The sequence below is a fragment of the Bufo gargarizans genome, chromosome 3 (assembly GCF_014858855.1).
Source record: "Bufo gargarizans isolate SCDJY-AF-19 chromosome 3, ASM1485885v1, whole genome shotgun sequence".
NCBI classification, from domain to species: domain Eukaryota; kingdom Metazoa; phylum Chordata; class Amphibia; order Anura; family Bufonidae; genus Bufo; species Bufo gargarizans.
In genome coordinates, this window is record NC_058082.1 from 159,813,134 (window position 1) to 159,840,758 (window position 27,625).

At 43.9% G+C, this 27,625-nt stretch overlaps 1 protein-coding gene across 2 annotated transcripts in view; it reads right to left on the minus strand.

The window, feature by feature from the left end:
* Positions 1-433: 433 nt before the first annotated feature.
* Positions 434-27,625, minus strand: part of SPATS2 (spermatogenesis associated serine rich 2) — a 94,107-nt gene continuing 66,915 nt past the window's right edge. For both annotated transcript variants that reach the window (XM_044286235.1, XM_044286237.1), the window contains 8 exons: positions 25,625-25,886; positions 23,869-24,066; positions 21,517-21,652; positions 9,476-9,534; positions 8,547-8,656; positions 7,174-7,276; positions 4,466-4,659; positions 434-2,423 (listed from right to left, as the gene is read on the minus strand). In XM_044286235.1, the coding sequence (XP_044142170.1) occupies positions 2,115-2,423; positions 4,466-4,659; positions 7,174-7,276; positions 8,547-8,656; positions 9,476-9,534; positions 21,517-21,652; positions 23,869-24,066; positions 25,625-25,886 (1,371 nt within the window). In that variant the 3' untranslated portion in view covers positions 434-2,114. The remainder of the gene's footprint in view (positions 2,424-4,465; positions 4,660-7,173; positions 7,277-8,546; positions 8,657-9,475; positions 9,535-21,516; positions 21,653-23,868; positions 24,067-25,624; positions 25,887-27,625) is intronic.

Genomic DNA, 27,625 nt, shown 5'->3' on the forward strand with positions numbered 1-27,625 from the left:
GGAATGCACACGGAGTAACTTCATTTTTTTTTTTTTGCGGACACATTGAAGTAAATGGTTCCGCATACGGTCCTCAAAAACCCCGGAATGGACATGGAAAGAAAATACGTCCGTGTGCATGAGCCCTAAGGCAAATGATATGTGATAAGGCAACAGACTGCAATAATTGCGTAGTGCATGCACATGGCACAGTGTGAATGGCCTTTTTACGTCTCTGGGTGCTGCTCAAGGATTGGATACATTGAACCTCATTGGCCTTTTCAAAAAGTATGAGTGTGCTTACTTGGGCTCATTTTTCATACACTTTCAATATAACTGACAAGATCCAAGGGTTGATGATCCCGAGGAGGTCACTACATGCAACCCTACATGCCTCTGCTGCAGAGGAAAGACCTCCGCACACTGACCAGCTCCAGAATCAATGATAGGCAAGTTCAAAACTATCCCATTTATTGACCTTCCTTGTTGCAAATTTTTTTATTCCAGAAGAAAATGCCCCATGCACCTCTTTACATATTTCAGTATCCAACAGCCTACTCATTCAAATATTCCTTCTGTATTTATGTACTATTTCCATATAATTAAACTGTGAGATTAAGTTCTGCATAGCATTTTATGTAACTAGCAAGATATGATTCACGGTACAGAGTACATTAGACTAGCACTGCAGGATTGTCATTGTAAGAGACGTAAAGGCTCGCCTGTGGGATGGTCTTAGTGGCCACCATAAACTCAAACAGCCACATAGACGAAAGCTGATAAAGGTCCCAAGGCAAGCAGATCAATAGCTGTCACAATATACACCTAAATCAATGTCTGATACAGATTGCTCTGCTGATGCTCAACATACCTGCGCTAGATCTGTATAATGTACTGTATTGAATATTTCAATATTCTTTAAGTGTTGTTCTAGGAATGCGACAACACCAAAGCCCTTGAACTAAATATTATAAAATGAAAACCTATATCTATAACATTATCCCCCTCACTTTCCCATGGCCAAAAGAAAAAACAAGACACATGAATATTGGTGAAAGGTGCATCTTTGGACAAGAGGAAAAATAAGGAAAGGGGCACTGCCCTAATTTACAGGAACATGGGGGAAAAAAACTGCAACATGCGGCCCAAGGCCACATCCAATAGAACATTGCAAGTTCACTCTTTGGTCCACAAACAAAAAGAAAAAAAACAGCTGGATGAAAGGGCCAAGGAAGTAATAAGACTGAACTGGCTCCCACTGTACTCAACAATGCTTCTGGAATCTGCACAGAGAGAGACTTAAAGACTTCCAGTTTGGACAAGTAAGCAATCGAAAACCAAAGAAAAACAACATGTGGTAAACTGAACCATGGCATCCAGCAGTGCTAAATGTATGCCATTAACGGAAATAATGTCAGTCGTGGAAGTGCCACAAATGACTGATCACAATTATTATTTTTTTTTAAAAGGAGTTCAGCATTTGGGGACTGTAAGAAATGGAGGGAATGTGTATAAGTTGCTGATACCAGTACAAAAAACAAGGCACTTTGAAGACAGACGTAGGAAATGGCATCTAGAAAGTAAACTAAAGTACTGGCAGAGCTAAAAGGTACACGGTCTGAATAGATAGATCTATGTAGTGCAGAAACCGAGCAATGCCAAGTCACTCCATGAGGAGCATACAGAATGGTCGTATGTGACATTGCATAGATTTCCATTCTATAAAATCGAGCAATACATTAAAAAATTTCAGAAGCTGCTGGGGAGCAGAATTTTGAAAAGCTGGCACTAATATGACATATGTCCTAGCCAACACCTGCCTGTGCTCTTAGTTGAGGACATCTAAGAAGGGGACTAAGCTTGGGGAAGCATATACAAAGGTAGCAACTCATGGAAAAGCCCATTTTTACTTTAGAAGCGAGGCTGGAAATCTGAACGTGAATGGGCGAGAAGTGTCCATTAAGAAGGAAAAAGACCCCCAAGGCATTGATAAAGACAAGATAAAAACAACAAAGTGGCACGAAACAGCTGGCTGTAAACGTTTCTTTTTGTTAATATATCTAACAGTTTTCTAAAGTCAAGTTACAGAGTTGAATGTTGAAAGTGCAGACTAAAGGCGTAGGTTCTCTCCTGTCTCAGGAAGCTGACGAAGGGTTCGCTCTCGGTTTACGTTGTGGTAGGGCTTTATTATCAGGGTCCAAGACCCCTATTTGGACGGACTCGGGGGTTGCAGCAGGTCCATTGGTTCCAGACGGATGGGTAGATACCCGATCACTAGGTGGACGTTGTGTCTGTGGATAGCCTTGGTTTCGTGGGTTAGAATGGTACCAGGAGCTGTTCCGGTTGCGATTGGCATTATCATATCTTGCATTGTTAGTGTTGTAGTTCTGCCGTGGGCCCTGAGGTCGGTAGCCCTGCCCTGGTCTTTTGTTCATAGGATATCCCTAGTAAAGTTAAAATAAGACAATATTAGCTTAACAGTAAAGCAACAGTATCACATTTGGCTATACATTTAAGACTTGGTTTGCACTTTAAGTTTCAGTTCTCAATTTTGTCTTGCCACCAGAAACTAGAATTTTCTTCCTAAGGGACATTTAGTAGGTTACAAGAAGTAGGTGACAGAAGGTAGAGAAAATGACTGCACAATGAAACTACATGAGGGAAGGGGAGGGGGTCTACAAAAGGACCATAATCTGTAATGGAAGCAAAGAAGAATATTTTTAATCAAAAGTATTAGCAACGTTGCTTGTCATTCTCTATTTTCATTGCAATAGACCAACAAAAAAAAAATACCTGTACAACTGTACATAACCATCAACATTTTAGTGAATATTGAAGAGAGAACAATGCCCAAGATGCACTGTATTACAAAGTTTTTAATTATAAAAAACAAAACAAAAAAAAACCCCACCAAATAATAGAAATAAATAAAATACAAATGCTGGCGTTGTTCTCAAAGCCTTAGGGTCCATTCACAATTGCGTAGGGTTTTGCGGATCCGCAATACACTCAGCCAGCACCCCCCCCCCCCCCATAGAACTGCCTATTCTTGTCCGCAATTGCGGACAAGAATAGGAAATGTTCGATTCTTTGCGGATAGCACACTGTGTGCTGTCCGCATCTTTTCTGTCCCCATAGAGAATGAATGGGTCCGCACCCATTCCGCAAAGTTGCGGAACAGATGCGGACGTGTGAATGGAGCCTTAGCCCTTTCAGTGTTACCTTGGGCCAACATCTGCTGGAGTCCATTTAAGGGTCACTGAGTTGTCAGAAAACTTTTAATGTCATTGAGACTTATCTAAGGTTCTGATAGGTGGGCGAGTGCCGATATGCGAGTGCTTCTCTCTCCTCGTTCTAGCGATCAGTGGAGGTCTCAGCAATCAGACCCTCACCAATCAAAACCTTTGATATATCGCTATGAAATATCAAAAGTTGTATAAAAACTCAGTGACCGTTTAAAGAGCGATCACCTTTCCAAAAATGCATTACAATACCTAAAAGCTGGTCACCTAGCTTTCCAAAGATTGAGAACAAGTCTATAAGGGCTACAATTTATAATTAGCATATGGATCTGTATGCCCATTTAAGTTAGGTTGGTAGAAAGCTGGGTGATAGGAAGAAAAGGGTGAAAGCTTTGCACACACTGTGTTTTGCGTTACCATTGAAAATAGGCATATAGTGGCATACATACATCCATGGAGTGCCACTTTGTACCAGCCAAGAGACACCAGGTACATGGCGTTCTATGAATGCATTTAAATTATATCCCAAAACCTTTTCCCGACGTATACATTAAACATAGGGCTTTGACACAATATGCACAGAGCCTCACAGGATAAATTGATATTAAAGGGGTTCTAAGTACCCATACTAAAATTATTTGAATCTTCCCATAATATCCCATATACTGCATACATGCATTGCCCCATATACCCGTTTTTCCGTCTCCTGTTCTCAGCATCACTGCATCCTGACTTTCAGGCAGATTTCAGTGGGATTTGCTAACCAAACCCAGCATGCTTCGTCTTGTTATGTTTCACAAAGATTCTTCTGCCCAATTAATAGGTTTTGGTTGGCAAACTCAACAAGAAGCTGATGAAAACAGGAAGTTCTGCATGTAAACATCCGGCCGTGATGCTCATAACGGGGAGGAAAGTGCCAACATGAAAAACACGTATATGGGATAAAAATATGCAGTGTTTGGGGTACTCTGGGCAGATACAAATTTCATAATGAAAACAGAACCCCTTTAAAAGGGTGGTCAGAGTTATACACAAAGCTTCCGCCAGGCAGGAACGGTCATAAAACAATAGAACATATACTTCCCTATATTACCTTCCTCTGCTATGATGCTCTCCGCCAGGCTTTGTTTGGCTGCAGCAATTACATATTCCATGTGACTGCTGCAGCCAGTCATTTGCTAGTGATAAATACATTTGCATTGTACAAAGTCAATAAATAACATGGATGAAAAAGCTAAACCTACCTGTCTGGGTGGTTGGTTCTGCCTTGTAACATTATGACCGGGAGCAGAGTCTCCTATGGCTGCAGGCTTTCGATTGGTTGAAGTAAGGCTGGGAGCAGAAGACAGGACTGGGGTGGACGGAGCGGAGGCATCACTGGGAATATTTAGGGAGCAACATCGAGAGCGGGTAGAGTAATTGTTCTTTGGGTGGGACACTGGAAGGTAAAAACAGCAGGAGCACTAAGATCACAACAGGGTAGAACATGGCATTACTAAACAGCACAGCATGTGTCGACTGTGATCTAACTGTAACCCCTACCTTGCCAGCATGAATATATAAACCTCTTACTGCTTGCTCAGCCTGCGGCAGCGGAGGAGGACAGATACTGGTCACAAGGCAATGTATCTAATGATGGCTGAAAAATCAGACGGCTGCACAGATCTTAGTATTAGGTTATAGGGGCATGCTACAATGCCCCTTTATCAGGCAGAAGGTAGAGCCACTCTGGCTACTGACCACTGATTTGGCACCTTGTAATTTAAGATCCACTGTGTTCACAGCACAGGGTTACAGCAGCCGGACCTATATCAGCCAGCCAATCATTGGGGTGACCATGTAAAATATATTCCTGTAAGCAGACAAAGTAGAATTGTGCGCTTTGCATTACATTTATAGAAATAGGAAAAGTTTTACATTCTCTTCCACCTTGTGAAAATGCCTTTCCGCTTACCACCGATGCCATGTACGGTATATCTGACTATACGTTGCTTGGTAAATCATACCACTGCATTCTCCTGTTAGTGTCACTAAGTGTCATTTACTAATAAAAGGTTCATGCTCAGCAGGTTATATTAGCTATTTAGCAGCTCTGGAGGGAATTGCATTTGTATAGGAATGACATATTATGTAATCTGTATTTGATGATGGAGCAATGACTCCTGAAAACGCCCCTATGGACATGAGACGGAATGGGTTTCAGATCTATACCACTATAACATCTGCGTACTTAAGGCAGCCATCGCCAATATCAGAGATGTATCCTTCCAGCCGCAGTTAATAGGCAATAAGCTCCATTGTTAAACACACACAAACTCACTGCCGAGAGACGTTCATCACTTTTATAGTAGCAGTAAGCAGGATTTTTATCACTGTGATAATGGAAACAATTAGGAACCTATAAAGCTGTCAGTGGAAGGCAAGCAGCAATAACAAATACCTGTGTGCGCGCAGTGGATGGGGCGGTGCGTAGATATTGCTGTATGAGTAGCAGTAGGTTCTGCTGTAATAAAAATTACCCTCTGGTTCGAGAATTTTTTAATTGTTTTATTAACTAGAGAATAGGGTTGTTTCGGGTATCGAATTTTCAGTACCCAATCGATACTTTTGTCCCGGTATTGATACGATACCGGGATTTGCCTTTTATCGATACTAGGCTGTGCTACTGCACAGCCCAGTGTCATAGAACATGAGCGCGCTGCTCTCAGCGCAGCCATGTTCCCTCAGCAGCACAGGGAGAAGGAAGAAGTCTCTCCCTCCCCGCTGTGCCGCTGCCTACAATGGGAACAAAGAGGAGGGGAGGGCGCACTGCGCCACTGCCACCAATGGGAACAAAGAGGAGGGGAGGGCGCACTGCGCCGCTGCCACCAATGGGAACGAAGAGGAGGGGAGGGTGCACTGCGCCGCTGCCACCAATGGGAACGAAGAGGAGGGGAGGGCGCACTGCGCCCTCCCCTCCTCTTTGTTCCCATTGGTGACAGCGGCACAGAGATCTATTAGGGTGAATAGGACAAGGGATTAAAAGATCCCAGGTTCTAGCCCCTAAGGGGGGAAATCGTTATTAAATAAAAAACACACCAAAATATTAAGTTTAAATCACTCACTTTCCCAATTTTACATGTAAAATATATAAACAATAAATAACCATATTACATATCGCCACATCCGAAAAGTCCAAACTATTAAAATATATATTCTTTTTAAACGCACCATTTGCCTTTTTTTATTTAGTCACCTTGCCCCCCCCCCCCCCCCCCCCAAAAAAATAGGATAGGACTGTTAGATTATGGGCTGGACGTTCTATAAAATGCGGAATGCACGGTGCTTTTTATTTTTGGATGGTATCTAGTATCGCAATACTTTTTTATGGTATCTAAACCGACTCAAAATTTTGGTATCTAAACAACCCCACTAGAGAACATAGTGTCCCTCCTTATCTTTTCAGCTGCAGATCTGTCCATTCCTGGACTCCTCCTCAGACTAACGGATGTACCCTGTGCATTTGGTAGCCCAAAACATTTTCTGTTTGTCCAGCCCCGCTGCTTGGATTCACCGGCATTGTTTTCATGAGCAGCACTGGCCAATTCAAGGGCCTTGGGCTACCAAATGCAGCAATTTTGGAGAGAAGCCATGACAATTGGTGGATCTGCAGCTGAAAAGATGAGAAGGAGGCCACCATGCAAGTGTTCCGTTTCTTCCCCAGTTAAGGTGAAAATTATCTCTTGAACCGGAGGGTCACTTTAACTTATACAGTTAGTGATTTTCCCGTCTGGACATTCATGGCATATCCACAGGAAATGCCATCAATGCCCGACAGGTGCATGTCCCATAGGTGGTTCTGGCTGCTGTGTGGAGAGGCAGCATTTGCGGTTCCCTCTATTCACTTCTATGAGAGTTACAAAAATAGCGGAGTAGGCACCCAATCCTTTAATATAAGGCTACGGTGACCAACCTTGTCCAAAGGAATCAATGCTTTTCTTCAGAGTCTCAAGGTCAGCAGTGAACTTTGCAGCACGGCCCAGCTCCTCATCATACTTCCTCTCACTGACGAAATGCTGTAAAACATAAATGTAGCACCAGTTTGAGCATATTCACTTAACTTAAGCTCTAAATATATTGAAAACAAAGACATTACCAAAAATAATTTTCGACACCTGAAATGCCTGTATGATACCAGGCACTGTATAATACGTTGCAGCGTTAAATAGGCTGCCAGAGCATCGCTATACAAAGACCAAAGGTGACCTATTGGCCATACAAAAGACTATTGAAGACAGTTATCCCCAATAATTATTTTCTACAGCTGAAATGCCTGAACGATACCATGCACTATATAATATTTTGTGCGGTTAAAAGGGAATCAGTCAGCGCTAAGACACCCCCCAAACTAGAGTAAGCAGTGAATAGGGTATATGGTGCAGAGTTCACTTATGTAATTTTTCTGTTCATACTTGCATGCTGAGGCTATGCTGCCACAAACCAGCAGTAAAATGCATTAAGAGGACTCCCGTGCTCAAGCACATAATGGAGAGGACTCAACGAGGAGTCCTATCAATGCATTTTACTGCCGACTTGTTGGAGCATGTCGTCAGAATGCAAATGAGTATAAAGATTAAAAAAATTACATGATTGGATTCAGCGTCACGAACAGGTGTGGCCTGTACCTCTATTACAGGCCGCAAATGGTGGGTCCGCCATATACGGGCACTGGCTGTGTGCGTTTGAGGGGCTATCAGAGTATGGCCATACAAAGACTAATAAAGACCTACTGGTAAGTTTATTATTTTTTAAATGTTCAGCACATTGCAGTCTCTTGCTTAAAAGGGGTGATCCAGCAGGGACAGTCATAAAACTAGTTACACCATATCAGATTTAACACCAGGTAAGAGGGAGCAAAAATCTTCTGAAACCTTTTAGACCATATATAAAGACTGTGCCCAGCAAGATTAACGACCAACCTTAGGCTGTGACTTCAATAAAAATCCTGAGCTTTGTAACAGTACGAGTCAACAATGCAGATGGCCACAGGCGGCCAAGCCACACCTGTCCGTGGTGGTCAATGGCTGCAAAATCATGCTGCCACTGGCTGTAGTAGGGGTGCGTTGCTTGTCGCATGCGGCCAGCTGCACCACGGGTTGCACCCCAAGGGTGCCAGCACACATTGCAGCATATTACTAACTGCCATATACGACAACAAGTGCAGGTGCAGCAGAGCATTCAGTGGTAATCCGTGTACAACTACCATGGCTTGGGTGCAACATGTACGGGCAACCTAACAATCCACACTTCTGCTGGGATTTAATGTTTTCACCATAAGTGCCTAACCTTGATGTCTGCACGAAGCTCTGACAACTGCTCTTCAGACATCCGCACAGCTACATCTGCCAGCTTCTTCAGCTCCTCTGCCTTCTTCTGACGGCTAGCCAGGATCTCCACTAGGAAAGACACATGAAGAGAGATCAGTGATTAAACAGAAGTCACCCCCCTTGGTCTCATTAAAAGGTTGAACACAACTGAGGAGAATAAAAAATTTTAAAAAAAAAACAAACAAAAAAAACCACAGCAGTCTAGCCTCAGGCTGCCGCTATAGATTGTACTACATGTTGGGACAGTCTTCTGGTGCCATATTACAAGACAGTTTTCAGAGAGTAAAATATTCTATCCTCAGGGTAGAGGATATTAGATTGGTGGGGGTTCAACATCCACCACCAATAAACCATTTGAAGAGACCGGGGCAATCTGGTCTGCTCCGGCCTTACCACTAAGCACAGAGCCATACACTGTATAGTGGCTGTGCTTGGTATTGCAGCTCAGGTCCATTCACTTTGGACTGAGCTGCACATGGGCCATGAGACTTATGTGACGTCACTGGCCTAAAAAGAAGCCACGGCCTCTCTAAATCAGCTGATCAACAGGAGTACTGGGAAATAGACCCCCCTCTGATCAGATATTAATGACCTTTTCGCTGGATAGTTCATCAATATTGTACTCCCAGAAAAAACCTTTAATACTATTTGGAGCTACCTTGGGAGAACTCTGTCAGTTGGTTTTGCACATGCTTTTGTATATAGTCTGATTATTATTTTTTTGTCTCTATTTTAAAATGGTATAAAAATCAATAGTTAAAACAAGGAAAAACCATCAGGATATTTAAACAGTAAGCAAAAGCAGATGGTGTTCAAGTTGGCGAGACGAGGTTTCTATAAGTTACCCATATATCATTTCATATTTGTAAGGGGTCATTCTTTACTTACTTGCTTCGGCTTTCACCTTATCCATTTCCGCTAGTAATGCCACTTCTCTGTCCATGAGGCTGAGAAATCAAAGCAAAAATTGTCATTATCATTAATATTTAAAAATGCCACCCAATGGTGGGGACAGTCAAGTCTGTAGGTCTAGAAATGCACATTTCTGTATATACACTATGACTGGAAGCTTGGATTATGTGGCTGAAAGGCGGTCATCCTGCCAGTAGGTGTCATCAGAGCTTCATTGTCCCTAAATGGGACAAATTTCCCATCTACCTGTCCTGCCGGTAGATAAAAAAAACAAAAAAACTGCTGTGTATAATATTAATATCTACAGCACACAGATTATGTACATATTGGCACTGTTTGCGTTTTACGCACATTAGAAAATACAGCTTAAACACTCACCAATTGGGACTAAAAGATTGATTGTTCTCCATTTTAATTTCTTTTGCAGTATTTATTAAATCTTGCAAAAACTTACATAATATACTTCTGAATATACTTATGAAAATGTAGAGAATTTACTGGTTACAATAAATACAGGGTGAACAGTGCATAATTGTAAAAGTTGGCATTTTGTTTGCTGCACTTTAGGTTACCTCATCAATTCTATATGCCTGGAAAACCCCACATAGGGTACCTGCACCTTGTGTATTTGTATGCAGAAAATCAGCATGAAAACCGCAGAAAATCCATGAAATAAAAAAAACCAAAAAAAAAAAAACCACACAAATCCAAACTTTTTAAGCCTTTTGATGCACATTTTCTGTGCGTTTTGGTCTAAAGGTAAAATCTACATAAGGTGCGGAACTGCACAAACAATTGACAGGCCATGGATTTTAAAATCCGCAGTATGCAATGTGTATGTGAATTTTGGCAAATGTTATTCACTTCTTGCATGGAAACTTCCCAACGTGTGCATTAACCCTTAAAGGGGTTGTGCTGCGATTTATACTGATGACCTATCTTCACGATAGCTCATGAATCTCTGATCGGCGGAGGTCTAACTATGCGAGCGTCGCTTCCTCTTCATTACACTACGGGTCGTCTCCTCTGGAGCGGTGGTGTAGTGTAATTACATCTACTCGCTCAATTCAAGTGGAAAGAGCAAGTACTTGTAATTACACTGCGCTTCTGGGACAACGGGCACTGCAATGAACAGGAAGCAGGGCTTGCATGGAGCGCCACCTCCTCTACAAGCAGCTGATCAGTGAAGGTGCCGGACCTCTGCCGATCAGATATTGATGACCTATCTTGACAATAGGTCATCAATATAAGTTGCTGTATAACCTCTAAGCTAATCTATACCTTGATCATGAGGGGCAGGCTACAGATTGCTTTAAAACCATCTAATCTATTGGCTTTATGGAAGCGTCCAAAGTAAAGGAAGCAAGCATCCATCCCAATAATTACTGGACTAAGTCGCCCTGTTGTATTGTACAGGACCTCTAGATCTCATTGTATGTACAATGCGTGGAGTAAAGTAAGACCTAAATTGTGAACTTAAAGGGGTTGTGTCACTGATGACACTTATTCCCTACCAACAGGGCAGGGGTTATGTTTGAATATTGACCACTAGGACCACTGGCAATTTTGAGAATGAGGGGTCTCACAAGTACCAATGAACTGCTCCACGAGAACGGAGTGGTGGTGCGCGTCCTGATTCATTCTATTCTATGGGACTGCCCAGCACAGTGCTAGCAGCCGTCCAATAGAAGCGAGTGTGGTGGTGGACATGCATGCGCACCACCGCTCAATTCTCATGGTGCACTACAGAGGCACTTGCCTTTAGCTCCCGTGATTGCTTGAGGGTCCAAATTAAAACCACTGACACATGCTTTTTTCTAAATTTTTATTTTTTCATTGCAGATTTTTTTAATTCTATTTGCTGAATCTGATTATGGGGGCTGCCATCTTGTCTGAGCAGAATTTAGAGATATGCTTTACAGCAGCCACATGGGCCACAGAAACAACGATGGGACAAGAGCGACCTAACTGACTTCTATCGGAGAGTCTTCTAGGCATGCTCTATACAGAGGTAAGGAGGAAGTAGATAAGCGGTGATATCACCTATTGAGAATGGAGGATTCTGTGTGATACACACACACACACATTATATTATATGTGATAACTGTCATTGTAATCATGCCTTTGATAATGGGATGACTGCTGAAAAGTAATCTGTACAGACCAAGTAGGGCCTGTTATTAGGCTTAGCGGGCAGTACAAAAACTGCAGGATTTTTTTTCTTTTAATATAGACAGTGACATGGAAAATTCCAAATATCACAAAGTTATTGAAAAAAATTAAAAGTATTTTTCTGATGACACATTCCCTTTAAATATTTTGTGTCCATTGTGCAGTAAAAAACAGGCCACCACCCTAGCTGGAACAGTAATGTTACAAAATCCGGTCTGAAGCTGGAGAAAGTTCTTCCCTTGATATTTATTGAAGGAGGTTCCAGCTGGCAGAAAACCAAAGCAGCCTAGTGAACTGTAGTTCTGCCCACCATACGGATCTGAGCGTCCTGGTTAACGCTTGCTTTATACATAAAGGGCAACTAAACCTTTGATTAAAAACGAAGGGGCCTCTTCCACTCTCACTGGCTCTGCTTTCAAGTGTTGGAGTACATATCCCATATACTTTCTATGGTTCTTTAGTCCACACACACCAAAGGCCAAGCAGATCTAATGAAAGCCGAAGAGAGAGAAGGCTCCGAGTAGTGCTACTGCCCCTTTATTTTTCGCCAAAGGTCTCGTTAACCTTTAAGGCCTCTTTCACATGAATGATACGGATTGGCTCTGGGTGCATTCAGTAAAACTTGCACCATTTTGCAAGCAAGTTCAGTCATTTTTGCCTGCGATTGCGTTCAGTTTTTTTTCTGTGCAAGTGCAAAGCGTTTTTCACACGCGTGATAAAAAAACGGAAGGTTTACAAACTTTCTCTTAGCATTCATCAGTGAAAAACGCATTGCATCCCCGCTTGCTTGCGGGTGCAATGAGTTTTTCACTGAAGCCCCGTGCACGTCAATGGGGCCAGGGCCACGTGAAAAACGCCAAATATAGAACATGCTGCGTTTTTTCACGCAACGCAGAACTGATGCATGAAAAAACAAAAACCCATGGGTCAGGATTGAGTGCGGGTGCTATGCGTTCATGTAACACATTGCACCCGCGTGAAAAACTCGCTCGTGTGAAAGGAGCCTAAGGCACTCCTACACAGACCGATGATTGGGAACGAAGGCTCGTTAGGCGCTACTACCCCCTCTGACAGACAAGCAAGCGCTTTTAGGTAGCCACAAACATAATTAAGAGTTGTCAAAAGCACATCTCGCTGCGTTAACAGAGGAGGTGCGATTAGCAATCTACAAACTGTATTGGGGGCGAACAATCGTATGTCTCCCAGGAAGCTTGCATCAGCCCGTGCAAAAGTGACAATTATTATTATTTCCATTCATTCCATAGCGCTGTACATATGATAAGGGGTGCACATACATAATACAGACAATTGCACTAATCATAAACAAAATGAGTTACAAACTGGTACAGAAGGAGAGAGGGCCCTGCCTGTGAGAGCTTACAATCTACATGGTATGGGAGAAGGACACAGAAGGTGCGGGTTAAGTTGGTCATGGCGGTATAGAGGCAGCAGGGTCATTGGTTGTAGGCTTGTCTGAAGAGGTGGGTTTTCAGGTTTATTTTGAAGGATTCCAATGTAGGTGAGAGTCTGATATGTTGGGGTAGCGAGTTCCAGAGGATGGGGGATGCACGGGAGAAATCCTGGAGTCGATTGTGGGAAGAGGCAATAAGAGGAGAGGAGAGAAGGAGGTCTTGTGAGGATCGGAGAGTGCGTGTGGGGGTGTATCGGGAAATTAGCTCAGAGATGTAGGGAGGGGACAGGTTATGGACGGCCTTGTATGTATTTCTAAGTACTTTGAAGTGAATTTGTTGGGCAATGGGGAGCCAGTGAAGGGATTGGCAAAGGAATAATAGGGTGAGAGGTGGCTTAGTCGGGCAGCAGAGTTGAGGATAGATTGGAGGGGTGCGAGAGTGCTAGATGGAAGGCCACAGAGGATAATGTTGCAGTTGTCTAGGCGGGAGATAATGAGGGCATGTACAAGTATTTTCGCAGATTCAAAGTTAAGGAAAGCGCAGATGCGGGAGATGTTTTTGAGTTGGAGGCGGCAGGTGGTGGAAAGAGTTTGGATGTGCGGTCGGAAGGAAAGGGCAGAATCCAAGGTCACTCCAAGGCAGCAAGCTTTGTTGACTGGGGAGAGTGTGCAACCATTGATCATGATAGATAGGTCTGTTGGGGGGGTTGAACAAGATGGGGGAAAAATTATGAATTCTGTCTTATCCATGTTAAGTTTAAGAAAGCGAGAGGCGAAGAAGGATGATATAGAAGATAGACATTGTGGGATTCTAGATAGTAAGGTGGTGATGTCTGGACCAGTAGATTTGTGTGTCGTCAGCGTAGGAGTGATACTGAAAGCCATAGGACTCTATGAGCTGTTCCAGGCCAAAAGTGTAGATAGAGAAGAGCAGGGGTCCTAGGACAGAGCCTTGCGGGACACCAACAGAGAGGGAATGAGACGAGGAGGTGGTGCGGGAGTGGGAGACGCTAAACGTCCGGTCTGTGAGGTATGATGTGATCCAGGAGAGAGCCAGGTCAGTGATGCCAAGAGATGAGAGAGTTTGCAACAGAAGGGTGTGGTCAACAGTGTCGAAGGCAGAGGACAGGTCAAGGAGAAGGAGGACAGAGTATTGTTTCTTGGTTTTGGCTGTGAGTAGGTCATTGGTGACTTTGGTAAGGGCAGTCTCGGTCGAGTGGTGGGGTCGGAAGCCAGATTGTAAGCGGTCAAAGAGGGAGCAGGAGGAGAGGTGGGAGGACAGTTCTGAATGGACATGTTGTTCAAGTAGCTTTGAGGCATACGGAAGAAGTGATATGGGGCGATAACTGGACAAGGAAGATGGGTTAAGTGAAGGCTTTTTGAGGATGGGTGTAATGGTAGCATGTTTAAAAGCAGAGGGGAAGACACCAGAGTTTAGTGATAGGTTGAAGAGATGAGTTAGGGCTGGGATAAACACTGTGGTGAGGTTAGGGATGAGGTGGGATGGGATTGGGTCAAGTGCACAGGTGGTCAGATGAGATTTGGAGAGTAGAGTGGAGAGTTTTCCTTCTGTAATGGTAGAGAAGTGGGTTTTGGGAGAAGAGGACCGAGCAGTTGTGTAGAGGGTCTGTGGGGACTGTGTAGTAAAGCTTTCTCTGATGTGGACTATCTTTTGTTTGAAATATTTGGCAAAGTCCTCAGCTGAGAAGAGAGGAGAGGGTGGGGGCGCTGGGGGATGGAGAAGGGAATTAAAAGTGCTAAAAAGTTGTTTAGGGCTGTCTGACAGGGAAGATATGAGAGATGAGAAGTAAGCCTGTTTTGCATCAGCGAGTGAGGATTTGAATATGAGGAGGGATTGCTTGTATGCAGTGAAATGATCTTTAGAATGGGATTTCTTCCATCGCCGCTCAGCAGCCCTGGAAACTTGTCTGAGTTTTTTGGTCAGGTTGGTGTGCCAGGGTTGTCTGTTGATTTTCCGGATTTTGTTGTGTGTGAGGGGGGGGGCAACAGTGTCCAGAGCTGTACTTATTGTAATGTTATATAGGGTGGTAGCAGCTTCTGGGTCTTGGAGGCAACAGATGGTAGAGAGTGGGAGAAGAGAGTCAGAAAGCAAGCGAAAGTCGAGATGTTTGAGGTTCCTGCGGGGGTGTGCTAGTGTGTGGACTGGGGGAGCTGCAGAAGAGACCAATGAAGAGAAGGTGAGTAGGTTGTGGTCAGATAGGGGGAGAGGCAAATTAGAAAGGTTAGATAGGGAGCAGAGGCGGGAAAAGATCAGATCCAGAGTGTGACCATCTCTGTGGGTGGGAGCTGAAGACCACTGTGATAAGCAAAGGAGGAAGAGAGCGATAGGAGTTTAGAGGCGGCCGAGTGGCATGTGTCAATAGGGATGTTGAAGTCACCCATGATGATAGTGGGGATGTCGGCAGAAAGAAAGACAATTGACTTGGGTTACTGTCAATAAAAGGATAAAAAACACAGACCGGCACTCGCGTTTAGGCATACAATCCATCATTTTGATAAAGGCAGATTGTATGCCGAAACAAGTCACTGAAATGTGACAATAAACGACAAGATTATATACTAACAGCGAGTGCCGGTCCGTTTTTCCTTTTATCTACATGGGACTCCTGCCCTGGGACACGCGCATCGCCACTATTTCCCGCAGTGCCGATCGATATATTGTATACATTGTGTTACTGTCAGTCAATGCTCTTTGTGGCCCCACATCGAGCCATGTAAAAGGACCCCAATATGTATGTCAGGGGTGCACAAACTGCGGCCCCCAGAGCCAAGGTTTACGGCCCCCGTCCTGCTAGACAAACACAGCTGATCGTGCGATCAGCTGTGTTTCTTCCTGGAGCGCCGCACAGGGAAGGATGACAGCTCCTGCCCCTGCACTGTAGCAGGAGTCTGGATCAGGACGGTTCCCTGGCTATTAGTGAGAGTAGGGGAGCCGAGGAGAAGGCAGGCGTAGTTTATCAGCGCTTCTGCCTCCTCCTCAAGGAGTGTTCTGCAGTTTAAACCCAGTGATCACATGATCCCCCAGAGGTCTTTTGAAAATAGTGTTTCCAAAAAAATATAGAATTTTAACAAATAATGTAAATAAATAAAATACAATAAAAAGGAAAAGGTGTAAAATAAAATTGTTCACTGTCCCCTAACGGCCTTTTTATGACCTCTTGAGGGATATATGTGGCAAAAATATATTTTAAAAATAAGAAATAAAGTGATTATATAAAAATAAATAAAATACAAATAAAAAGGAAACAAAACAAAAAAAGTCAGTGTCTTTTGGTAGCAGAAATCTATTTAAAAAAAAGTTAAAGAAAAAATAATACAATACATAAGAAAAACAAAGGCCACATCAACCAAAACCATCTCTATTATCACCCCATTCACACGAAACTATACATAATAAAACGAATCAAAACTAAATAGGGAACTAATTATAATAATTTGCATATTTAAAGAATGAGCAATGACACGGCAATGACTTAAAAAATTGTACAGTTTCCTGTACAAAAAATATAAAATAAACTAATCTAAAACTAAAAAATATATTAAAAAGCCCTGTGTCATATAATAAAAAGGTGCAAGTTATTTTGGTAGACCAACAACTAAAAAAGTTACAAGTGTTTGAACCCCGTGCGCTAAACCACAAAGTGACTGGTCATTAAGGCCTTATCAGGACTGTTCATTAAAGGGTTTCCCCACTAGTAAGGCCTCATGCACATGACCATACCGTGTTTTGTGGTCCGCAGAACACGGATACCAGCCTTGTGTCTTCTGCAGAACTGTTTTGTGGAACGGAGTAACGGATGCGGGCAGCACATGGAGTGCTGTCTGCATCTTTTGCTGCCCCATTGAAGTGAATGGGTCCGCATTTGATGCAGACCAAAACAATGGTCATGTGCACGAGCCCTCAGGGAAAGTGCTTACTTGTTATTGTGGGCACCTACTGTATATCTATGGGTGTAGGGGGCGGTAATAACCAGTGAGTGCCATCCTCTGCAGTGAAGTGCTTACTGGTTATTGTAGGACCCCTATAACTGGGGGCAGGAGGGGGTAATAACCAGTAAGCGCCGTCCTCTGTGGTGAAGGGAAGTGCTTACTGGTTATTGTCTCGCTGTCTCCAGCAAATGACTGACTTCAGCTGTGGAACACTGCTTGTGGCCACATCACCACTGAAACCAGTCATTGGCTGGAGGGGAGCATGTGACTATGCCCATAGCCAGCCGGACCGGAGGATGGAGACAGCGGCAGGGAGCAGGCAAGTATGAATCTTCTGTTTCAAGGCCATGCTGCAGGAATGTGTCAGTAATCATTACACGGCACGATATTCGGGACAATTACTGGGAACAAGTCTTCATAGGAGCGCTCATTCCTGTATAATTGTGCCCCGATCAGCTGATAAACAAGGAATCACTCGTTTGTCGGCTGATTTGCATGTTTTATCAGGATGAAAGATGTACGATTATCGTCAGCACATCTCCCCGTGTAATCCGGGATGGGCTACCGATAATCAATAGAACTCAATGAGGGAGCAATGACTGGTAGCGATTATTCCTCCCCATTCACTTTGCATCGCCCGGGGTAGTAGGCTGATGCAAACAATTTCTGATTAACTAATTTTTTTTTTTGCAGCCCCTTGAAATAAAGCAATGTGATAATGCGGCCCCCAGACCAATTATAAAAACACTAAACTTCTAAGGCTGGGAAATGGTTAAAGAAAAGCTATAAAGCAGCCACAGCTTCAGCCAGATACTCAATACAGCTTGTAAAGCAATCATCTATAAATCAAGAATGATTTGCACATAAAAAATAAAGGCTAAGTAGCAGAAATTCTCCAGGTCAGATCCTGTTTGCTAGTATGAGGCGTAGGGTGTTATCACAGGTCATAAAAATCCTCCCTTGCACAAGGCAGTACTGGTGAGGCAGGCTGACAAAGGTGCTGGGGACTTGGAACAGCCCAAGGCCATGTTTCCTGACAGTAAACATGTGAACGGCAAGAAACGAAACACAGGAGTGAGAGAGGAAAGGAAAGTGACTGCGAGTGACCGAAACCGCCAAAGCTGGATTAATAGGAAAGTTATGAGCACAGGATCAAAGAACGCTCATAAAAGGAAGCCACCACACAACCGCAGGAGTTACCTCATGAAAGACTGCGAATAATAGGAAATAAAGCTATTCTACAGGGATTCTACACGTGGATGTGATAATGAACGAGATGCTTGTGAATCTTAAGCAGAAATATTTAAATCAGTTTATGGGTCTTTACGAGCCTAACAACAATTGGTGGTAGTGGGCTCAGAGGGGATTAAAGAATAGACATAATCATCAGCGGTGACCCACCAGAGCAGACCATTCCTGACATGTAAGGCCACAAATTAGTGATGGAAAAGTTCTTTAAGACTACCACGTGCAAACCTTAGAAGTTCCGCTTACAAGATCAAATATTTATAGAGACCCAAAAATTTCTGCTATAAAGATTATATACACATATATACACACACACAAACACGCAGAAGGACCCAGCTTCGCACTGATATATTTCATTTAATGTTTGTGTGTCGTTTAAAGATAGACCGTATCCACTATAACAGTGACCTCCACAGCAGCCGCCCCTTTAGTGACCTCCAGAGTACCCCATCTCGTTATCAGTGACTTTCACAATAACTCGCCCCCTTAACAGTGACCTCTACAGAGCTCTGATCCATTAAAATGTGACATCCACAACACCCTGCCCCCTTAACAGTGACCTCTACAGCACAACGCCCCTTAACACTGACCTCCATAGCGGATCGTTGCCTCGACTGTGACCTCCACAGTTTCCTGTCCCCTTATCAGTGACCTTCACAGAAGCTGCCCATTTATTAGTGACCTCCACAGTACCCCATCTCCTTAACAGTGATTTCCATAACATCCCGTCTTCTTAACAGTGGCCTCCACAGGAATCTGTCCCTTAACACTGACCTCCAGAGTGGACCGTGCCCTTAACTGTGACCTCCACAGCAGCCTGCCCCTAGGGTAGCCAGAGGTTCGGTTTTAGGCTGGACAGTCCAGCTTTCAGACTCCCTGTCCTCCGTCCGGTGCAGGGCCTTGACGGACACAGGGATGTCCTTTTGAACGGGGGGGGGGGGGGGGGGGCGGCAAGGCTTAGCAGGGGCGGGATTTAAGTCCATCTTTTGAGGGTGGCTTGAATGGCCACCCTACCTGCCCCTGAACTGTGACCTCCACAGCACTCCGCTCCCTAAACAGTGTCATCCACAGAGCCCTGCCCCTTTAAAGCTGACCTACATCAGTGAAGAAAAATAGCTGGGTTGTTATGGAAACCTGGTGTAAAACTGTATGTGGAGACTAAGGGCCTGTGAGCTTTTATTGGCTGATAAGAGTCATGTGACCAGGCTTCTATTAGCTAATGCATGTTTTTGGGAATCTCTCACGCAGGGATGTCCTTTTGAACAGCTCACTCTCAGACAGCAGCACTGTGCTGTTTGAGCGTGAGCTGCAGGGAGAAAGTTACAGTTACTCCCACCCACCCATTTTTTCAATCCCTGTCGGCTTTGCAATGGGAAGGGGCATGACATAGCCAGATCGGGGTCTTGGCTTAGCGGGACCTGGGGGCCACCCTACCTGACCCCTGAACTGTGACCTCCACAGCACTCCCCTCCCTTGACAGTGTCATCCACAGCACCCTGCCCCTTTAAAGCTGACCTGCAGCAGTGAAGAAAAATGGCTGGGTTATGGAAACCTAGTGTAAAACTGTGTGTAGGTTGAGACTAAGGACATGCGAGCTTCTATTGGCTGATAAGGGACATGTGACCGTGTGTATGGCAGTTGGGATATGAAGAGAAAGACCTGCAGGCTTCTATTGGATAATGTAGGTCATGTGCTGTGCCATATTCACATTTTTGGGGAATATCTCAGGAACGGTACATGCTAGAGAGCTGATACCGGTCTAAAACCTTCTCTGATGTGTCCCCACTTGGAACCGAACCAGAGGGAAATGGTTTTTCACAGTATAAATTAGATTTCTGAAGCTAATATGGGAATTCTCGCAAGACTTCGCAAGGTAATAACATTAGCTCATCAGAGCCAATACATTCTAATACTGTACGGAGCTCCTGCTCCATACAGTATTAGAACAGAGTTTTATGCGAATCCACTTTGTATGTTTCACTCAGTCGATTCGCTCATCTCTAGTTGCAGCCAATTACTTCCCTCAGTGCTGTACGGCTTTATAGACCTCTGAGGTCAGTGATTGGCTGCAGCAATAATGTGGGGAGTCAGGGCATGTCACCGCTGCAGCCAATTAAACAATAGACCTGCACGGAGCATCGAAATAACAGCGCTGGAGCAGAGGGAGACCGAGTATAGGATCCTAGGTTATTTTAACACATTCCCTGCCTTTGATCCATTTTTTGATTATCACAGATAAGACAAGGGCCATCGTATGAGCTTCTGTTAATCACCTCCACTAATGCACAGTATGAGAACATAACCTTTTAAATGGCTATTCAATAACCAGCAGGCAATTCAGCATGCAAGAAACTAAACTGCCACAGGAAGAACTAATAAACTGACATTGCTGGTAACTACGGGGAAAAGTAGTTTCACATAATAAGGCTCTGTACACACCACAGAAAATAAGGGCAGTGCTGGATCCAACAACGCCGTCCGACGTGCCCCATTCCTTCATGGTATCAGTCACCGAACAAAATAGCACCTTATTTAGTCTATCATGTAAGCGCTTTAGACAGAATCTGCGAGGAGGCCCTTAATAAACCTCTAACACAGATGGGAACCAAGTGTTAAAATATATAAGAAAAACCTATGTACCGATCCGGTTGGCTGCTATTGAACAAATCTTTACCTCGCACTGGTTTTATCAGCCTCTTCTCATGTGTGTTGTCATATCCCAAGGCAGTGGGATAGGAAAAAACAACAGCGAAGCGCTTGGAAATGGAAACTCACACACACATACACGCATAAATATAAGCTATTTTGACACTAATAACTTAAGCCTCGGAAAGAAATGTTATTCTCCAATCATGAAAACACAACTTGTATTACAGAAAGTTACATAAAATATTATGTGGGAATTTAATCACTACCCCCTGTTTTCTGGTGTAAAAAAAAGCTGCAAACCTTGTGCTTGCAACTTTTTAAAAAGTGGCATTACGCGAGGGAACGGGACCAGCATATCCGACACGTTTATCATCTTTTACAGAAATTTTCGGGTAGAAAAGAAATCCAAGCCAGCCGTAGATTTCTCTTTAGGCACACGGACTGCTGGAGAATGCATCCATTTAATGACGAGGGGAGCACCTCATCATAAATTAGGCACATCCTCAGGCAGCACAGATGAGATCATAGACCAATGTAACACCCTGGTCTATGATAATTCCCCCCTATTGACTGGTAGCCAGCTTACCAGATCTGCAGTTCTGAAAAAGTCTGCTTCATCTTCTTGATAGAGGCATCCATTTCTTCCTTCACAACTATGCGATACCGTGCCAGGGACACAGAGCAGCGCTGCAGGTCCTTCATAGACTTCTCTATATTAGCACCTGTGAAATACAAAGAATGTTTCAAATGACTGGATATTTTAATTTAAAGTTACACATTATTCTTTTAGTCATTTAGAAAGTGGGGCAGTGATTTTAAGTGTTGACCTGTAGATCAGAAACTTTCCTGGCCTATACAGTAAACTTGATACTCAAAACCAATGTGAACAGAGCATATTGCATTCAATTGAGTCCTACTTTTGCCGTATACAGTACAGACCAAAAGTTTGGACACACCTTCTCATTCAAAGAGTTTTCTTTATTTTCATGACTATGAAAATTGTAGATTCACACTGAAGGCATCAAAACTATGAATTAACACATGTGGAATTATATACATAACAAAAAAAGTGTAAAAACAACTGAAAATATGTCATATTCTAGGTTCTTCAAAGTAGCCACCTTTTGCTTTGATTAATGCTTTGCACACTCCTGGCATTCTCTTGATGAGCTTACAGATGTAGTCACCTGAAATGGTCTTCCAACAGTCTTGAAGGGGTTCCCAGAGATGCTTAGCACTTGTTGGCCCTTTTGCCTTCACTCTGCGGTCCAGCTCACCCCAAACCATCTCGATTGGGTTCAGGTCCGGTGACTTTGGAGGCCAGGTCATCTGGCACAGCACCCCATCACTCTCCTTCATGGTCAAATAGCCCTTACACAGCCTGGAGGTGTGTTTGGGGTCATTGTCCTGTTTAAAAAAAAATGCTGGTCCAACTAAACGCAAACTGGATGGAATAGCATGCCGCTACAAGATGCTGTGGTAGCCATGCTGATTCAGTATGCCTTCAATTTTGAATAAATCCCCAACAGTGTCACCAGCAAAGCACCCCCACAACATCACACCTCCTCCTCCATGCTTCACGGTGGGAACCAGGCATGTAGAGTCCATCCGTTCACCTTTTCTGCGTCGCACAAAGACACAGTGGTTGGAACCAAAGATCTCAAATTTGGACTCATCAGACCAAAGCACAGATTTCCACTGGTCTAATGTCCATTCCTTGTGTTCTCAAGCCCAAACAAGTCTCTTCTGCTTGTTGCCTGTCCTTAGTAGTGGTTTCCTAGCAGATATTCTACCATGAAGGCCTGATTCACACAGTCTCCTCTTAACAGTTGTTCTCGAGATAGGTCTGCTGCTAGAACTCTGTGTGGCATTGACCTGGTCTCTAATCTGAGCTGCTGTTAACCTGCGATTTCTGAGGCTGGTGACTCGGATGAATTTATCCTCTGCAGCAGAGGTGACTCTTGGTCTTCCTTTCCTGGGGCGGTCCGCATGTGAGCCAGTTTCTTTGTAGTGCTTGATGGTTTTTGTGACTGCACTTGGGGACACTTTCAAAGTTTTCCCAATTTTTCGGACTGACTGACCTTCATTTCTTAAAGTAATGATGGCCACTCGTTTTTCTTTACTTAGCTGCTTTTTTCTTGCCATAATATAAATTCTAACAGTCTATTCAGTAGGACTATCAGCTGTTTATCCACCTGACTTCTCCACAAAGCAACTGATGGTCCCAACCCCATTTATAAGGCAGGAAATCCCACTTATTAAACCTGACAGGGCACACCTGTGAAGTGAAAACCATTTCAGGTGACTACCTCTTGAAGCTCATCAAGAGAATGCAAAGCAGTAATCAAAGCAAAAGGTGGCTACTTTGAAGAACCTAGAATATGACATATTTTCAGTTGTTATATAATTCCACATGTGTTAATTCATAGTTTAGTTTTGATGCCTTCAGTGTGAATCTACAATTTTCATAGTCATGAAAATAAAGAAAACTCTTTGAATGAGAAGGTGTGTCCAAACTTTTGGTCTGTACTGTAGGTCAGGAAGTTATCCTGTGCATGTCAAATATATCCACAGGGTCTCATTCATCCAAATTAAGCCAATAGTGGCCTCCATCGAGCTGGTACATTGGTATAGTGTTTTCGTACTGTATAGACAAACGTAGTTTTTCTAGGCACAAAAGAACACAGTGTGGTACCTTTCTTATATTGGTATAGGGCAATACACAGCATGCCACTATATACCTATACAGTTACATGTCAGTGCCTTCAGTAGTGCATATGTCTGAAGGTAGAAGCCTAACACGTACCCTGCATCGTAACAATGTGGAATAAGCAAAAGTTATTGGAGGCTTTAGCCCAGCCACCATTTACAGATTTTTAATGGTTTGGATTTGGAAGGGAAATGATCAGCATATGGCATGTCGGTTCCGTTGCCTTACCAAGTTTCCTAGATCCTGAGGATCCATGAACATCCTCGGCTAAAGATGAAGACAGTGACTGAGAGCTAGATACACTTCCAGAGCGAGCTTTGTTGTGTCTGTGGTCTGAGTGGCCATGCTTATGTTGCAGGTTCGGAGGCAGATGAGATGTGGACAGTTTGAGGTCTAGATCTGGACGGCCATTATGAAGTGTGGTGGCTGCAAAGAGAAGACCATTGCATAAAATACAGAATAGTGATATGAAATCCCTGGGCTGCCTGTGTTATGGGAGGCTAACTGGTCCTTCAAAAGGAGAGAGCTGTTCTTTGCCACAGGTCTTCAATCTAATGGGCCAAGAGTGTGGATCCCGCTAGGACATCCATTTTTCCCAATTCAGCACATAAAACTGAGTTAAAGCAGACAACTCCTTACCTTTTAACTATGGATCGACCGATATTGATTTTTTAGGGCCGATACTGATAATTTGTGAACTTTCAGGCCGATAGCCGATAATTTATCCCGATATTCTGGGAATTTTCATTTTTGAAAAAAATAAATAAAAATTCCCACAAATCTGCTGAAAATGAATGTTTATTGTTAATGTGTATTTTATTTTTTTTGTAAATCTTTTTCATTTATATTTAATATTTTGGTGTTTTTATTTTTATAACTTTTTTTTTAAACTAACTTTTAGCCCCCTTAGGGACTAGAACCCTTGTCCTATTCACCCTGATAGAGATCTATCAGGGTGAATAGGAGCTCACACTGTCCCTGCTGCTGTGTGCTTTGTGCACACAGCAGCATGGAGCTTACCATAGCAGCCAGGGCTTCAATAGCGTCCTGGCTGCCATGGTAACCGTTCAGAGCTTAATACTGGGTGGGGGGGGGGGGGGGGGGGGTAATACTGCGCCACCAATGAAGCTTAATCTCTAATTTATTCATATACAGGAGGCGGGAGCTGGCTGCAGGATCACATAGCCGGCTCCCGACCTCTATGAGCAGTAGCTGCGATCCGCGGCACCTGAGGAGTTAACTACCGCAGATCGCAGCTACAGCTCATAGAGGTCGGGAGCCGGCTATTTGATTCTGCAGCCAGCTCCCGCCTCCTGTATATGAATGAATGAGAGATTAAGCTTCATTGGTGGCGCAGTGGCCATAGCTCCTCCCCTCCTCTTGTCCCCTGTCCTTTCATTGGCGGCAGCAGCAGCAGCACAGGGGGAGGAGACACTGCTCCTTCTCCCCTGTGCTGCTACTGAGGGAACACGGAGAGCGCTGTCAGCAGCGCGATCTGTGTTCCCATACGCTATCGGAATATCGGCAAAATAAATGCAGATACCGATAGGGTTTAAAAGCCTGAATATCGGCCGATAATATCGGTAAATCCGATAATCGGTCGATCCCTACTTTTAACCCCATAATGTAAAAGGTTGTCCACGATTTTACTACTAATTAGCCCTCATCACTGCTGGTCAGCTGTTCTGCAGTAGCTCCGGCATTGGATCATCACAGCTCCATCCACTTAGTGGACAGAACCGGTCACTGCATTGCTGCCTCCAGTGAAGTGAATGGAAGCTGCAGTCCACCGCACAATGGATGGATTTGTATATCTTTCTGACACAGACTAGCCCCAAAACCGTTAACTGGTGTGGATGTAGGGTGATGGAACCCCACCTATCAGATATTCATAGCCTATTCTGAGGACAGGGCATCAATAGTAAAACCCTGGACAAACACCTTTCAGTGACTGCAATGCCCATAAATTACATTTCTCTCTCACCTGGGTGATCAGATACATCAGGGGTGGTCGGCTCAGAGTCTTCCAGCTCTCTGGCATCCAAAGAAAGCGCATCCAAACCCTCACTGAAGGAATCCACCGACTCCGTGTCATGGGTGGAACCATTTATATGATAACCATTGAGTCCACTTTTGTCAGGAGATGTGGCTTTCTGCTCTCCCTCTGCAGGGGCCACTTTCCCAGCGACCACTGTATTGGTGGCAGGTGCAGGTTCAGCTTTTGGTTTAGTCTTCTTCTTCTTGTTCTATTGAATAATGTGAAAATGAGAAATGACAGAAGCTGTGGTTCTACACAAAGCAGCCACAGCAATAGAGGTGTCAAACCCCAAATATAAAGGAGTCTCCGACTTGGAAGTGACGGAACGTAGGTTTGGTGCCTATGAATTTATGCACAGCATCGTCACACAAAGGCAATATATCCACCTGGCAGTCTGAACGTACAGTGGCCACGAGATAGGCCGACATCACCTGCATTGTGCCGGCGTTACCAATGTAAGGGTCCATTCACACATCAGAGTGCATTTTGCAGACCGCACATCGGCGGCACTTAATAGAAAATGCCTAATCTTGTCTGCAATTGCGGACAAGAATAGGGCATGTTTTATTTTTTTCGGGAACAGAATTGCGGACCCGCAATTCTGGATCCGGGCAGCACATAGTGCAGCCCCATAGAAATGAATGGGTCCGCAATTCCGTTGCGTAAAAATGCGGAACAGAATTGCGGATGTGTGAATGGACCCTTAAATGTGGATTTTTTCTGAGAATGCTGGGGTGGTGTTCAGAGCGTGCTCTTTGAAGTGACCTGCCATTTACATTACGTGCAAAGTGGAATTGTAAAGTCACTGTAGAGGCAACAAACACATTAAGATAACTATACGTCCCATATGACACATCCCTAAAAGTAATTACTTTCATGAGGTTTACTCTTCCATAGTCTGAGCTTAAAGGGGTTGTCCACTTTTTTAATATTGATGTCTTATGTCCAGCCGTTTGAAGAGAACACAGCGCTTGTGCTGTTTACCTGCTCGCCGTCACATCGGCAATGGTGAGCAAGTATAATTACAGCTCAGCCATCCCAATCATGTCAATGGCATGGCTCCTTCCTACTCAAGTGAATACTACAGAGCCGTCCCAAAAAGTGAATGGGATGTTTGAGCTGTAATTATACTTGCTCACCGACGGAGAGCAGGTAAAGATGTAAGAGAAGGCTACGTTGGCACAAGCACTGCTTTCTCATCAAACAGCTGAGGATCGCCCCCTGCAGATCTGATATTGATGACCTATCCTGAGGATAGGTCATCAATATTTAAAAAGAAGAAGTGGACAACCCCTTTAAAGCCAACACTTGTCATCTGATCAGGGAGTCATTGCAGGCTCCAGTGTATGACCAGCACAGCTTTACATGGTCTGCACCTAGAGGCTGGTCCTGATCATATTAAATTCTCAGAGAAGAATGAATATCACCAAGGGTCTACAATATAACATTTAAAGAGGACCTGCGCCCTCTCCTGACAAGTCTTTTTTGGCAACTCCTTGCATTTCTCATGTAACAGTTCTGGATCCTCTATTCTTATGTTGTGGCATTATTTTATTACTCCTGTTAGAAATTCTAACCAACTGCGGGTGTGGCATCCAATCAGTGCTGCCAGTGTCAGTGCAGGGACACGCCCCAACTGTCACCCGTCTGGACCATCATTACAAACTGCCAGCCACTCAATCATAAAGAATCAGCACAGAGTGAAGGAAATATTCCCCAGAATTGTTATTACAGAGAATGCAGGTAGTTTCTAAAACAGACATGTCAGGAGAGGGGACAGGTCCTCTTTAAGGGTACATTAACACGACCGCATATGTATGTCTGCGTGTGGACCCAAAAGATAGTGCATGTCCTATTCTTCTCCGCAACTGCGGACAAAAACGGAACGCACACGGCCGCTGTGTTTTGCGCACCGCAAAACACATACTGTCGTGTGAATGTACCGTA